The sequence below is a fragment of the Podarcis cretensis genome (assembly GCF_951804945.1).
Source record: "Podarcis cretensis genome assembly, chromosome: 9".
Taxonomy (NCBI): Eukaryota; Metazoa; Chordata; class Lepidosauria; order Squamata; family Lacertidae; genus Podarcis; species Podarcis cretensis.
In genome coordinates this window covers 19,433,444-19,447,015 of record NC_137178.1, presented here as the reverse complement: position 1 = coordinate 19,447,015, position 13,572 = coordinate 19,433,444, and the positions used below count along the sequence as shown (strand labels likewise).

The following is a 13,572-nucleotide window of genomic DNA, read 5'->3' as shown; positions in this document are numbered from 1 at the left end:
GAGGAGCCAGAAGCAAAGTTTGTCTGATTTAGAAGCTGCCCCCTCCCTTTATCTGTTAATACAGAGGCTGATTGTGCATATGGAGAACATTTTCCAGCATCTGTAGATTATGAATAAGTCAACATTATCTTTCTCATACAACATAAAAGCTCCATTTGAAGCATGCACACACTGCTGAACTACACATACAGGTGAGCTTTTGGCTATTACCGTTTAGGTGGGTTTTGCCTTTTATGCATTTGAAGGGCATGGCAGAAGTATGGAAAGAGTCCAGTATAAGGAGAAATAGGAAGAGGGGGAGAGAGGAGACAGAAGGCAAAAAGAATTAAGAGGAAACAGTTGAACGTTTCTGTTGTATTTGATAACCAAATAGATTTTATATATATTTCCCCCATTCTTCTATTTTTGCATTCTCACCCTGCCTTTCTGTCCCAAGCAAGAAGGATGCCATTACAGATATACACAAACATGGTCAAATAAAGGAAATGGTCAGTACTGTGAACTGTTTACTTGTGCACATACAATCTCTGCCATATGTGCTACAATGTGTCAGTATGGGGTGAAGAATAGGACTGTTTACAAAAGATAAAAAATGCACAGGGTCTTGTGGACTCATTGCCCCTAGTGATACATCTGTAAACAGACCCAATACACACGTAAAGGTAAAAAAGGTAAAGGACCCCTGGACGGTTATGTAAAAGGCAGTTCATAAATAATCAGTAACTGTTTTTCTTGCTACTTTTCTCTATTTTTGTTTCTCATAACCTAGACTAGTTGGAAATATACTTGCAATAGAAGTATTAAAGTATTAAAAATAGAAGCTTTAAACTCTTGGTCCTTAGATATATGTATAATAGCCCCCCTTTGAGCAATATTCACCTTTGACTGGGCTTAACCATCCAGGTGTCCTTTACCTTGAGCAACTGGTTCAATATGTGTGCAATGCACAATTAAATTTACCATCAAGAAATATTACAAAATGGGAGAGGAGGAGGTAGGAATCCTTCTCCAAATAAGCAGTTCATAGTATTAACATGGGTCTTCTGGGGCATAATTTGTGTGCACAAAGATTTTGTATATTCTTATACAACTGTGTGATGTTAACTTTACAATCATTTTTCTTGTTAACTGAAGCAAGCTATTCCTAAGAAATCCAGGGGTTAATTACAAAGAATAGCTACAAAATACAGCATTGTTTTATTTACTGTTGTGAGGAAAAACATGCTTAAGTAGTTAAGAGGCAAATTATATTAGTGAAGTACTTACACCTCATCAGGGTTACTGAAGGAAGGGAGGGACAGAACAACAGACAGACAATGGAGAAGATTCCAGGATGGCGGAGTACAGATAAGAAATTGCATATAAAAGTGAAGCAAGAAAAAGTTAATAGAAAATTAATTAGGAAATTAGAGCAAATGAGTAAATCAAAATCAGTAAGATTTAATAACAGGCTCACCCAGAATCATGAACCTATTACGTTAAAAGCTAGCAAGTATTGTGAATGGCAAAGGTTAGCATGTCCTTTTGGTTGGCCCTTTCTAGTAGTTACCAAGTTTGGTAGCAAGATGGTGCCACAGGCAAAGCTAAAGTTAGAGTGCACTCGCTTCTTTTCACAAAGTCAATTTATATAGTAATGATTTTAGTTGACTCTAGCCAGGAAAGTAGGGCAGGGGAAGCAGGTAGGGAAAAATGGGTACTAAACAAATCTTTAGCTATCTCAAGTTTAACTGCAACATGCTTGAGGCTGTAATCCTAAACATATGCGCCTGGGTGTAAATCCCTTTGAACTCGATGCAGCTTACTTCCATGGAGACATGCATAGGATTGTAGGATAAAAGGTCTAATTGTTACAATTTTTATAACAGTAAAATTAATCATTAAATTATTGTTTCTGTTATTGCTATTATTATTGCTACAAATGAAACACTGCAACAAAACTTCTTATTTGGTAAAAAAATGCATACTGTGTGCAGCGTAAAAATGCAAACAATTAATGTTAATCACTTTTTAATAAGCGCTGCATTTGTCTTGCAGATGTTGAATTATAAAGCACAACCGTCATGCATGCTACTTCTTAAAAAACATGAAAACACAATTCCACTCAAGGTGCTACTGATACTAACTTTGTCACTGTGGCTTCCTGCAAAAGAAAAAAGAGCAATTCGTATGTTTATTGTACTGACTTCCCTACTGCTGCATCCTGAACATATGCCAGGGTCACCAAAGTCCAAGTGCCTCCTCACATTTTTAAATTAAATATGTCAGCAAACTTGTAAGAACACATTTTGTTCAGTGCGGCATCAGGTGATCGGTCTGATGCTAAGAGAACGATGTTCATGCATAGGTTGTTGACAAGACAATAAACATAAAAAACAGAATGGCACACAGCAACTTCAAAACCAAGCCAGCCCATGCTGCAGATGAACATAAGTCTTCTCAGGACTTATCCCCACACACGTGAACTATTTTTCCCCCCACTGGGGGTTTGGGACGTTGGGTGACATTTTGCTAATCAGAGCTCATGTGGCATGGTGATCAAGGACATGTATGCTGTGGGTGTGTCCTTGGTTCACGGTGATCAAGAACATGCATGATGTGTGTGTGTGTCCTTGGTTCATATCTCAGCTCAGACATGAATTTCCCCAGAGTGATCTTAGGTAAGCCACATAATGATCATAGAGTAGCCTACCTTGAACACCTATTGTAGGAAGTACTGGAATAATCTGAACACTGCAGGGAAACACATGACAAGGCTGAAGTTCTGTGCTGCTTGCTCTGCCACACCTAAGGCCCTTGCAGCTTGCTATGCTTGGGGCAGGAAGTAGGGGCTGACTTTATTTGTTCCCCCTGCCACCACCCATTTTTCTTTTTTTTTCTTTTTTAAAAGGAAAGCCTAACTGGGTATAATGGAAGGGAAATCAACAATTCTACCTCTAGGGCTGGAGTGGTTTCAGGCCCAATAGGTAGGTGTGTCTATGGAACAAGAGGGATTTGGATCTACTCTCCAAGCATCACCCTGAAATGTCCTGTCCTGGGTCCTACCACCACCGGAAAACTACTAGCAGTACTTTTGCTTCTATTTTGTCTTTGTTTGTTTTTTTGTTGTCCTCTATGCTGGGTTAATGAAGGGACTGTATGCAGATGAAGGTGATGGCTGGCCCTGTGTGAGAGGCAAGGAAGGGAAGATCTCCCAGCGTGGGAGGCTGGGAGAAGAAAGGGAAGCTCCCAGGTGAAAGCTGGGAGGGTCCACCTATTTCTGTGTGAGACAAGGGTTAAGACAGGCATCCCCAACCTTCAACTCTTCAGATGTTTTGGGCTACAATTCCCATCATCCCTGACCACTGGTCCTGATAGCTAGGGATCATGGGAGTTGTAGGCCAAAACATCTGGAGGGCCGCAGGTTGGGGATGGCTGGGTTAAGATCTACCTGTGAGAGAAGACATTGCATTGTTTTCCCTTTGTTTTTCTGGTTTTTCTTTAGACTAGTCTGCTTTTTTATTGTATTGCTTTATGAGATAGATAGGTAGATGATATAGATGATAGATAGATGATAGATGATAAGACAGACAGATAAATAGATGGTAGGTAGGTAGGTAGATGATAGATAGATGACAGATAGAAAAACTACTAGCAGGACTTCTTCGCTAGCTTTCTGAAAGCTTTCTGCTGGCAATACCAAAGACTCTTCCAGGGGCCTTAAGTGGCATCCTGGCAGTGAAACTGCTCTCCAGCGAGAGAGAAGCCAAGATTCCTCTGCTAACACATATAAAAGTAATGGCTGTTAATGTGTAATTTCAAAGGTCTCTTTATATAAATACACTTCATGTGACACATTTTGATTTAGAATTGTAATTTCATTTTCAGCTGTATAGAAATGACTGGAAGTTCATTTTGCACATTATCCTTGCTCTCATTTTAAACACTGACAAGTTGCCCATTCATTTACCTTCCTTTTTAAGTTTTTGTTTGTTTGTTTTTAGTGCAGCAAGACCCTTTGTTGCTTTTGCTGTTTAAGAGACTGACGTGGCTACCCCTCTGAAAATAGTTACCTGAATTAGTTTCTAATGTGTGGAAGCAATTGCACTAGAACTATGGCCTCAAGTCATACACAAAAGCATGCTTGTACTTAATCTCAAAGTGCACTGCATGTATAGATGTGACGTGTTGCGGACTAGGAAGACCTCCAGTAAACAGATTGTATTACTGAGGTCTAAAAATATTTATAAAAAGGGCAGTGCAACATCTTGCTGTTTAATCAGCACTAGATCTCTCATGTGTAAGCAAATTCTTGTCACACTAATAATTGCTTGAGCATCATTTGAAACCATAATGTTTTCAGTACAGCTAAGCCCAACAAGTCTACAGCTATTTCTTTTTTACTTCGCTAGATAATATCAGAAACTAGGCTTCGAATAATATTGGAAAACTGGAGAATTGCTTAGCTAGACTGCTAGGCAGCTAGATTTTTGCAGTGAAGAATATAATGGATATGTATGCTACCTTAAGGGAAGTTAGAATATATATATATATTTGTTCTGTTATTTATTCATAACACTTATTTATAAAACAGTTTTGGGGAAATGAACAAGAAAGTACAAAGCTCAAGGCTCTTCATGTGACCCCAAGGCAAGTCAGAGCCCCTTCATAGCTTCAATATGAAGATAATGGTATTGATATCCTTTATCATATTCTTGTAAGAATTCCTGGAGATCATGTACATGAAGCAACTTAAAATTATTTCTTAAAAATTATACCGTGCAAAGCATTATATAATCTAATGACCAGAATTTTCACTGTTTGCTAAATTTACTAGTTAGAAAGCAGTTTTTAGCCTGTCATCAGATTTCAACTTAGGGGGTGGGAGGGAGAGACAGCCCTGAGCCTTGGCAGAATGAAGCCATTTTCGTTGTAATAAATTGTATTTGAATGCTAATTACCACAGCTGAATGGCAGCTCCCATGTCTTTGCAAAAGATAGCTTTTCCTGGAAGGCTACAAATGGTTTGCCAAGATATATTTATGTTTTTGTTTGCTTTGAGTTGTCAGGAACTCTTCCCTCTTATTTTAGATAGTGTGGAACTATAGCATCATCTGCTCATGAGAGTTGTAACAATTGCTATGCCATCTGTGCAACATAAGATGCATAAGGGTTGCATTGTAGGCATTCTGTTGAAGTAAATGTGCTGGCCGGGGTGGGCATTCCAGACACAAAGGTCAAACCTTTTATCTCTCAAAGCACTTATGAACTTTCTCTACAAACATTAAATAAGAGTGGAGCTGACTTTAAAGTGGGCTAAAAAGGCTTAGTTTGCTACCTCTCGGTGTGAAACGCCTTCTCCTAGAACTTGGTCCATCTCATTATGCCTGGCAGGGATGGGGAACATATTTTCCTATAAAGGGTATATTTTCTAAGGGACAATCTGCTGAGGGCTGCATGCCAATGGTATATGAACCATTACCAGTGCAATGTTTCTAGAAAAAGAGATGCCAGAACTCACCATAAACCCACTTGAGAGTTCTGCCAAGTTCCAGATGAAAAAAGCCCTGATGGTATCCATATGAACTTACCTGGACCCCAAGATCATCATCTGAGGCCCTTCTTTATGTGCCTCCTCCATGAGAGGTCTGGAGGGCAGGAACACAAGAATAGGCCTTTTCTGTGGTGGCTCCACGTTTGTGGGTTGCTCTCCCCAAGAAGGCTTTAGGCACCAGGCAAAACCTTTCCTCTTCTCCCAGGCCTTTGGGCTAATTAAACAATCTATGGCCTTTTAAACTGTGTATGTTTTGTTTGTTTGTTACTATGATATACATTTTTGTGTTATAATATTGTAAACCGTCCTGTGATCCTCAAATGAAGGTGGTACAGTGGTGCCTCGCAAGACGAAATTAATTCGTTCCGCAAGTTTTTTCTTCTTGCGAGTTTTTTGTCTTGCGAAGCACGGTTTCCCATAGGAATGCATTGAAAATCAATCAATGCGTTCCTATGGAGACCGTCCGGGGACAGAAGGGAAGGCGCGCGCCTTCCCCTCTGTCCCCGGACCTGGTAAAAGCAAGGGGCAGCGTGGAGAAGATTGCTTCTCCCCGTTGCCTGCCCCACAATCTTCTCCCCGCCACCCCTTGCTTTTACCAGGTCCGGGGACAGAGGGGAAGGCGCGCTGTGCTTCCCCGCTATCCCCGGAGCTTGCAGGGCAAGCTTCATTTTGCGAAGCAAGCCCATAGGGAGATGCATCTTGCGAAGTGGCTAAGAAAACGAAAAACTCCTTCGTCTAGCGAGTTTTTCGTCTTCCGAGGCGTTCGTCTTGCGGGGCACCACTGTATAGATAATTTTTAAAAAATGATGGGTGAGACGGCCGACCATTCTCTCTCAATATAGTGCCCTCTTTTTTTATCTCTCTTCATGTTGTGAAATGGCAGATTCCTCTTCGACTAATGATTTCCCTGGAGCACTTTCCCTATCTCCTCTTTCCATCATTCCATCCTTTTGGCCTGCTTCCCATTTCTGCTAGAGTCCTCCTTATCCCTCACCCACACTGCATGAAATTAAGCTGAGAACCACAAGATCTTCACACCTGGTCTCAGTAAAATAGTACAAGGTTAACTGCTGTGAAAGGATTAAAATAAGAAGCAAGTCACATGCCTCAGTGTTTGATGAAATCAAGAATGTCCACAAAACCTTTCCACAAAACAACATTGTCTATGCCACATACTTAGAACTTGCTCAATTGTCATTTCATAGCCCCGGGGACCACTAGGAACTGCAGTTTTGTGAGAGGACTGAGGTGTCTCCAACACATAATTCCCAGAACTCTCACCTAACTATAGTCCTTAGGATTCCTTTGGAAAAGCCATTACAATTAATGTGACTCAAAAGCAAGTAAGTTATTGGATACGCAGCCAAATTTCATTGAGAAGCTTGTTTAGAAAACAAAAAGGTAGAAAGACAGGTTGATAAATTGCCTAGGAAACCCTTTTTAAGGCCACCAAAAAAGGGGGAAAGGTTTCCTGAAACCACCTACCCATTTTGCTCTTTACTGTCACCCTGGTTCTCTCTGAATCCTCTTCGCTGTCCCTCTGCCACCTCCTGGGCATTGTCGTTGAAAGAGGTGTTCAAGGATGCATTGTGTGTGGGCTGCCATGGGATATTAACTGCAGGTTTAGCAGCGCTCAGCTCAGGTGAACGCTGGTCAGCATTAGACTTGGCGTTAGCATGCAGTCCGGAGGCGGTGAATGCAGTGGGAGGTGTGACATTGGCCAGTGGTGTAAGGGAAGCATGTGATGAAAAACTTGCATGAGCTGGAGTGAAGGCAGATGATGGCGATGGAATGGATGTGATCTTGGAAGCTGACATAGACCCAAAGGGTCTTGGGGCCTTATTGAAGGCTATGTTGGTTGTGGATGAAACTTTGGGCACGACTGCGGACGGAATGGGCACAGGCTTAACTAGTTCCTTAGGCTCTACCTATGTGAAATAAAAACAACAACAACACAAAAATACACAAGAAAGCCACACGGACACACACGCACACATACAAATGGCATGCAAAATATAAGTGTCATCTGTTGCAGTTTCATCTTGAAACACAAACTGATGACCAATGAAGGATTGCCCATTACATAGCTTTACCCGCAAAGCACTAGTTCTAATCACACACGTGGCATGCACTATTGAGGGGAAAAAGTTGAACACGCATGAGCTGGGAACTGACCAAAAATATTCATAATTGATTGGGCTCGAGTGTTAAGAGATAAAGGAGACTCACCCAGTGCAAGAATCAGAGGTAAGTAGTGGAAGTTGCAAAGCCCAACATAAATACCTTCATTTTTCGGCCAGTATTGAATAACCATTTTGCTATTTTCTAATGTGACCAAGGGAGTTCTGGACTTGTGTTTCTTGAATTACCATCTCCCTGTGAATCACTGCCAACCTCTTTTTGATTCAAGGTGATTTTTCACAAGCAGTTTGCTATATCACATGGGGCTGTGCTGCTCAAAGTGTGTGCAGGGTTGTGTGTGTTAAAAAGTTATCTTAAACACATCCAAGGTCCTCGCGACTTTTAAAATAGTTCACTGTTCTGTATAGCCTTCATTTACACACTTCTAGAGGAAAAGTCAGAAAGGGGCACCCGGAATTATAAAGGGAATGGCCCAACTGTTTTCCTAGAAGTTTGTAAAAGAAGGCTATACAGTAGGAGGAACGTTTACAACATTTGTGGCCTTTCAATTTAGAGAAAAGCCAAGTGAGAGGGCACACGATGGAGGTGAATGGAAGTATCCATGGAGAAAGTAGATAGAAATTCTCTTTCCCCCCCTCTCTCTCATTGGGATACCCAATGAAGCTGAATGTTGCAAGATTCCGGACAGATGAAAGAAAAAACTTCCTCCCACAGTGCATAGCTGAATTATGAGATTCACTCCCAGAAGAGGTAGAGATGGCCACCAACTTGCATGTCTTTGAAAGAGGATTACCGTATTTTTCACTCCATAGGGTGCACCGGACCATAGGGCGCACCTAGTTTTTAGGGGGGGGAATAAAGAAATTTATTTTTCCCCCCCTCAGGTCCAGGAGCAGCGGCAAGATTGCGCGAAACCTCACCCCGCTCCCGGAGCTTGCAGGACTGGGGGCTGGGGGTGGGGAAGCCCGAGCTTCCCCCGACCTCAGCCCCCAGAACAGGCAGCTATCCACAAACCTTCTGAGCGCAGCGGGAAATCCCGCTGCGCTCAGAAGGCTTGCGGATAGCTGCCTGAAGCCTGGAGAGCGAGAGGGGTCGGTGCGCACCGACCCCTCTCGCTCTCCAGGCTTCAGCGAAAGCCTGCATTCGCTCCATAGGGCGCACACACATTTCCCCTTCATTTTTGGAGGGGGAAAAGTGTGTCCTATAGAGCGAAAAATAGGGTAGATAGATTCAAGGAGGATATGGTTATCAACGGCTACTAGCCACAATTGTTCTGCCGCTACTGTCAGAGGAAGTATGCCTGCGAGTAGCAGTTGCTGGGAATTGCAATCAGGGCTGCTTTAGAGCTCAGGCTCTGATGGCAGGATTATCATGGGCATCTGGTTGGCCACTGTGAAAATAGGATGCTCAACTAGATAGGTCTTTGATCTAGCAGGGCTCTTCTTAGCAATAAGACAGAAATTGCTGGATGCACTACACTACTCCTTGGGTTGTTTAATTAAAAGGCAAATTTGCATATTTGTTCTACAAAGGGAATCTCAATATGAGGCATGAAGCACCTACCATTTCCACATTTAGTGGGGTTTTTTTTTTGGGGGGGGGGTTATTCAGCTAGTCATGAAACTCAGGTCTAATAAAGTGAGATGGAATCAGACAGAAAAGGAGTATTCAACTACTAAAAAAGACAGGGACAACCTTAGGTCGCCTATCACACGTATGTCCCTTTCAAGAAGTTCTGCCTTTCCAGAGTTCTTTTTAGCTACCGTACGAACTGTGACTTAACATCCAGGCCCCCTATATTTTGGAGACTGAAGTCTTAGCAGTCTGTGAGGAAGATACAGCAAATGTATCCTCAGTAAAAAAAACCATAAAACACAGCTGCACACTCAGTTCCTATTACAAAGACACATGAACTCCATAATCTCCCAGAAGGCTTTGTACATGGTTAAGTACATTCTAAAAGTAAGGGAACAACGGGCTAGGTAGTATATGCATAATGTTAACATAGTTTGGTCCTGACTGAAACAGGTATTTCCTTGGTATTGTTGCTTTTGTGCCCAGCTTTGAACTCCCATATTATCCTAGTGCGTAAGTGGCTATGGCCTGCATAGCATACCCAGTCATCCTCAAAATGAATGCAAAGATAGGGCTTTACAGATCAAGATAAACATCTTGAAACACCATTTTTGTTGCACTGGAAGAGCTCTTCAATTAATACATGTTAAGAGAAGGATTTCAAGGAGTTAATTGGTTACAGTGATACATCCCTGGATTTGAAGTGGAGGACTTACCTGTTGCACAGGTATGGGATCAGGTTTCGGAGCAGAAGGTGCTCTGAAAGAAAGAAAAAAGAACAGGCCATGTAAATTCTAAAGAAACCTACTACACATAGTTCAATAATCTTCTAAATCACTATATAGCCTCTAACAGCACAATCCAACCAAAACTAAGCAGTTGGGGATCCCACTGATTTAAGCAATGCTTAATTCAAATCAGTGGTATTTGTCAGTGGACCCACAGAGCTTTACACAGTGTATTAGTTTTCTTAGAATCCATAGTCTTATTTCAAACCACAAGAAATCAGTTGCTTAACTTAGTGTTTGAATAGCAAAGCATTTGCATCCCAAAGTTGAAGAATGTCTTCGGAGTATATTGGATGCATTTGAAACATAAACATTTACATGCTTAAATTATGACACAGCACCACACTCCAATGGGTTAGCCAACAGAAACCACACAGTTCACAGTCTATAAGATGGTGGTGGCAGATACAGGAAAAACACATGTATTCTATCATCCAGTTATAGTCAACAGGTTGGGTTTCCCATTGGATATTGGATATACATTTTGCCACTGAACTGCAAGTAAAGAAAAACCCAAGGAGAATTTAGAGATTCCCAGAAAGGCAAAACACTTAGGAAAATCGGTGGTTGAATGGGAGGAATCTGATATGGTTAGAAACAATTTCAAAGGGGTCTCATTCTTCCCTACTGAATCCATACTAATTAACGCTAAGAACAAATAAGACTTTGGCTGGATCTAGATACGTTCAAAGAGGTGTTTCAGTTAAATGCATTGTAAACTTTGCATGTGAAATCAGGCTGGCAAAAACGGAACTCAACAGCGCTATCTGGTGTCACAGTGTCATTATGTATGTACAAGGCATATAAAGCACTTTTTCTTTGCCAGTGTAGCTGAGTCCTTTGCCTTCTTTGAGAAGCAGGTTTGTTCTCCTGTTTCAGAGACCATCCAGTGGGAACATCCAATGAAACATGACTACATGGCCCCCAAAATAAACATTTGGATAAATCAGTGTTAACATGCAATTGCAAAGTAGTCAGATTATAGAAATACAATGAAGAAATGGCCATGGTTCAGTGGTAAAACACATGCAGAAGGTCCCAGGTCCAATCTCTGGTAGGGCTGGGACAGTCTCTGTCAAACCATGAAGAGCTGCTGCCATTTAGGAATATGCTAGAAGGGCCAGTGTGGTTCTGTATTAAACAACTTCCTAAGTACATAGAAGCAAAACTTAAACAAAGGCAAAGCTTCAACTATAGCTGTAGCTGATGAAAATGGTTGCTTTCTCCATAGTTGTACATATAAAATGAAAAACATGTATTGTTCCCATATTTGCTTTCATCAGGTCTAGCACAATGGAGTGGAGGTAATCAAACTACAGCGTCTAGAGTTTCAACTAGAATCTTAAATCTCAACTCTCCTATTGCAGAAAAAAATCTTTTCTGCATGCAAATGGAACACTTCAAATTACCATGTTTATATTTGATGTCATCCTTACAACATAAATATCCTAAGATATGGTCCAGGCCCCTATGGCTGCAGTGCCTGTATGCAGAGGGGTTGCCAGAGTATTAAATAAAGGCTTATTGCCCCCACCCCACCAGCACACACAACATACTGGGCAATTATGGGGATTAGGAGCTCCTCTCTCTTTGAGTTTGAGTAACTTGCCCTGAGTTGAGAGATGAGGCTGGGTGAGGCTCAATGAGGGGCATGCAGACATCACAATCCCAATATGAAACAAATCTCCCACAGACATGCAAGAGAGGTTTGCTTCAAACCAGTTCTATCCCAGCTATTTGCACATACCAGTTTTGTTTATTAAAAAAGCAGCATTTCTATGGCTCTGCAGCTGAACCTAAAATGCAGAATTTGTGCAGGCAAGGCATGGCATTGAACAAATTCCGGTGATAAAATTGAATGCCTTACAGTATGTTTCTTATAAATTTGGGATTCAATTACTTACCACCACCACCCTCCCCCTTAACACATTGTGGTTGGAAAATAACTATCTGCCCAGAGATTCCTGAAATGTTCTAACTGCTATTACTCAGTTCAGGGTATTGTGTAAGATGGAACATAGAACCATATATAAAAATCAGTTGGGTCATCAAAATATGAATGAGAAAATTGCTGTGGTTGTGAAAATTGATGAGGAGGGGAAAAATAAAGACGGGCAACACTTAACGATGGAAAAAGCTTTGGCACAATAATATCCATGTATATTATGTTAAGCGTGAATTCAAATGAATTGCTGATGTGTTAAAAATGAACAGACCCCATTCTTCCCTGGTGTAGAAGAAATCCATGCTGCTGTGAAAAGAGTCTGACTACCAAGACTACATGATTGTGGCTACTTCTGCAAGTCCTTCCCACGTCATCATTGTCCTGGCTCCTGGCTGGAATGTGATGGACTAGAGAGGAGTCACATGATTTCACCTCCCCTCCATTTCCTAAACTCAGCGCAGTGCAGCATTATGCTTGCACCAACGTTAATAAAAATGGTTAGGTTTAACCAGAGTACAAGAAACTCCTTAGAACACTGCAGTGTTAACACCGGTGCAGATGTGAAAAGAATTAGCAGAAGTAGAAACTGGGGTGGTTTTTTCCTCCTGTCTTTCACACACAGCCACTAGGACTCCCTTTAACCTCAGTTAAGAATTCTGAAATGTTATGTCTGCACAGAACTAAGGCACCTTTATGAATTACTGGGAAAGAAACCACAATATCCATTGGGAGACATTTTTCATATGTCTCATTATAATTCACTGATTAGTTGATGAGCATTTAAGAATTTGAAAATGTATTTAAGTGCTTCTCTACAAGCACTGAGAAATTATTCGTGTACTTTATCATAGAAAATAAAGTTTAATAATAATAATAAAGCATTTTAACGAGTGGCACCATGGTGCCATTAACAACCAACACATCACATTATATCTCTGTCCTGCCTTGGTTTTCTAGAACTCAAGGCAGGATACACAGTGTTGCTGGTTAAGGAACTGACCAGACCGAAACCTGCTTAGCTTCAGCAAGTTGGTTGCATCATGCACTTTTAAATAGGAGGTTCACTAAGCACCAATAAATGCAGGTCTCATTGTTGTGAGAACTTATAAGACTGTTGTAGCTGGCACAACAAGGCACTCCTTACTCTTATTTTCCTGTGTGATGGGGAGGGAGATACAGTAAAATCACTTCAAAATGTACCAGCATTCAGCACAGCCATATATGAAAAATGAGGCAACGTGTTCTTTGCTACAGGAAATCTAGACCAGCAAACTCTTCGTTCTTTACATTCTTGTTTTATTCACCTTTTCCTGCTTATTTCAGACATAAAAATAGGTTAACACAATATGAAGAGCTCTGGCAAGTTATCCAGCTATCTGGAAATGTTTGTGCTTTGCCAATAACTGCATTGTTTCGGGTTATAGTAATTTCAACTGTGGTTTTTTTTAAGCAACTAAAAGAAGTGGGAAGAGGGGGGAGCCAGCTAGAGGGCAGCTATTTAGCTAAGTGAGACCTGAATTCAACTCCTCACTAAGGCATAAAGCTTATTGAGATAGGGCAGTTGGCTCAATGCCCCCTCATCTCACATTAAC

The 13,572-nt window shown here is 41.2% G+C and overlaps 1 protein-coding gene across 4 annotated transcripts in view; it reads right to left on the bottom strand.

Annotated features, from left to right (window-relative positions):
• The window catches only part of PDLIM5 (PDZ and LIM domain 5), a 126,850-nt gene that overhangs the window by 59,906 nt on the left and 53,372 nt on the right, over positions 1–13,572 (bottom strand). For 2 of the 4 annotated variants that reach the window (XM_079990792.1, XM_079990791.1), the window contains 2 exons: positions 9,964–10,006; positions 7,016–7,458 (listed from right to left, as the gene is read on the bottom strand). In XM_079990792.1, the coding sequence (XP_079846918.1) occupies positions 7,016–7,458; positions 9,964–10,006 (486 nt within the window). Of the gene's footprint in view, positions 1–210; positions 229–1,266; positions 1,282–2,123; positions 2,141–7,015; positions 7,459–9,963; positions 10,007–13,572 lie in introns of all 4 variants that reach the window. The other 2 variants (XM_079990793.1, XM_079990794.1) reach the window with 2 other exon arrangements.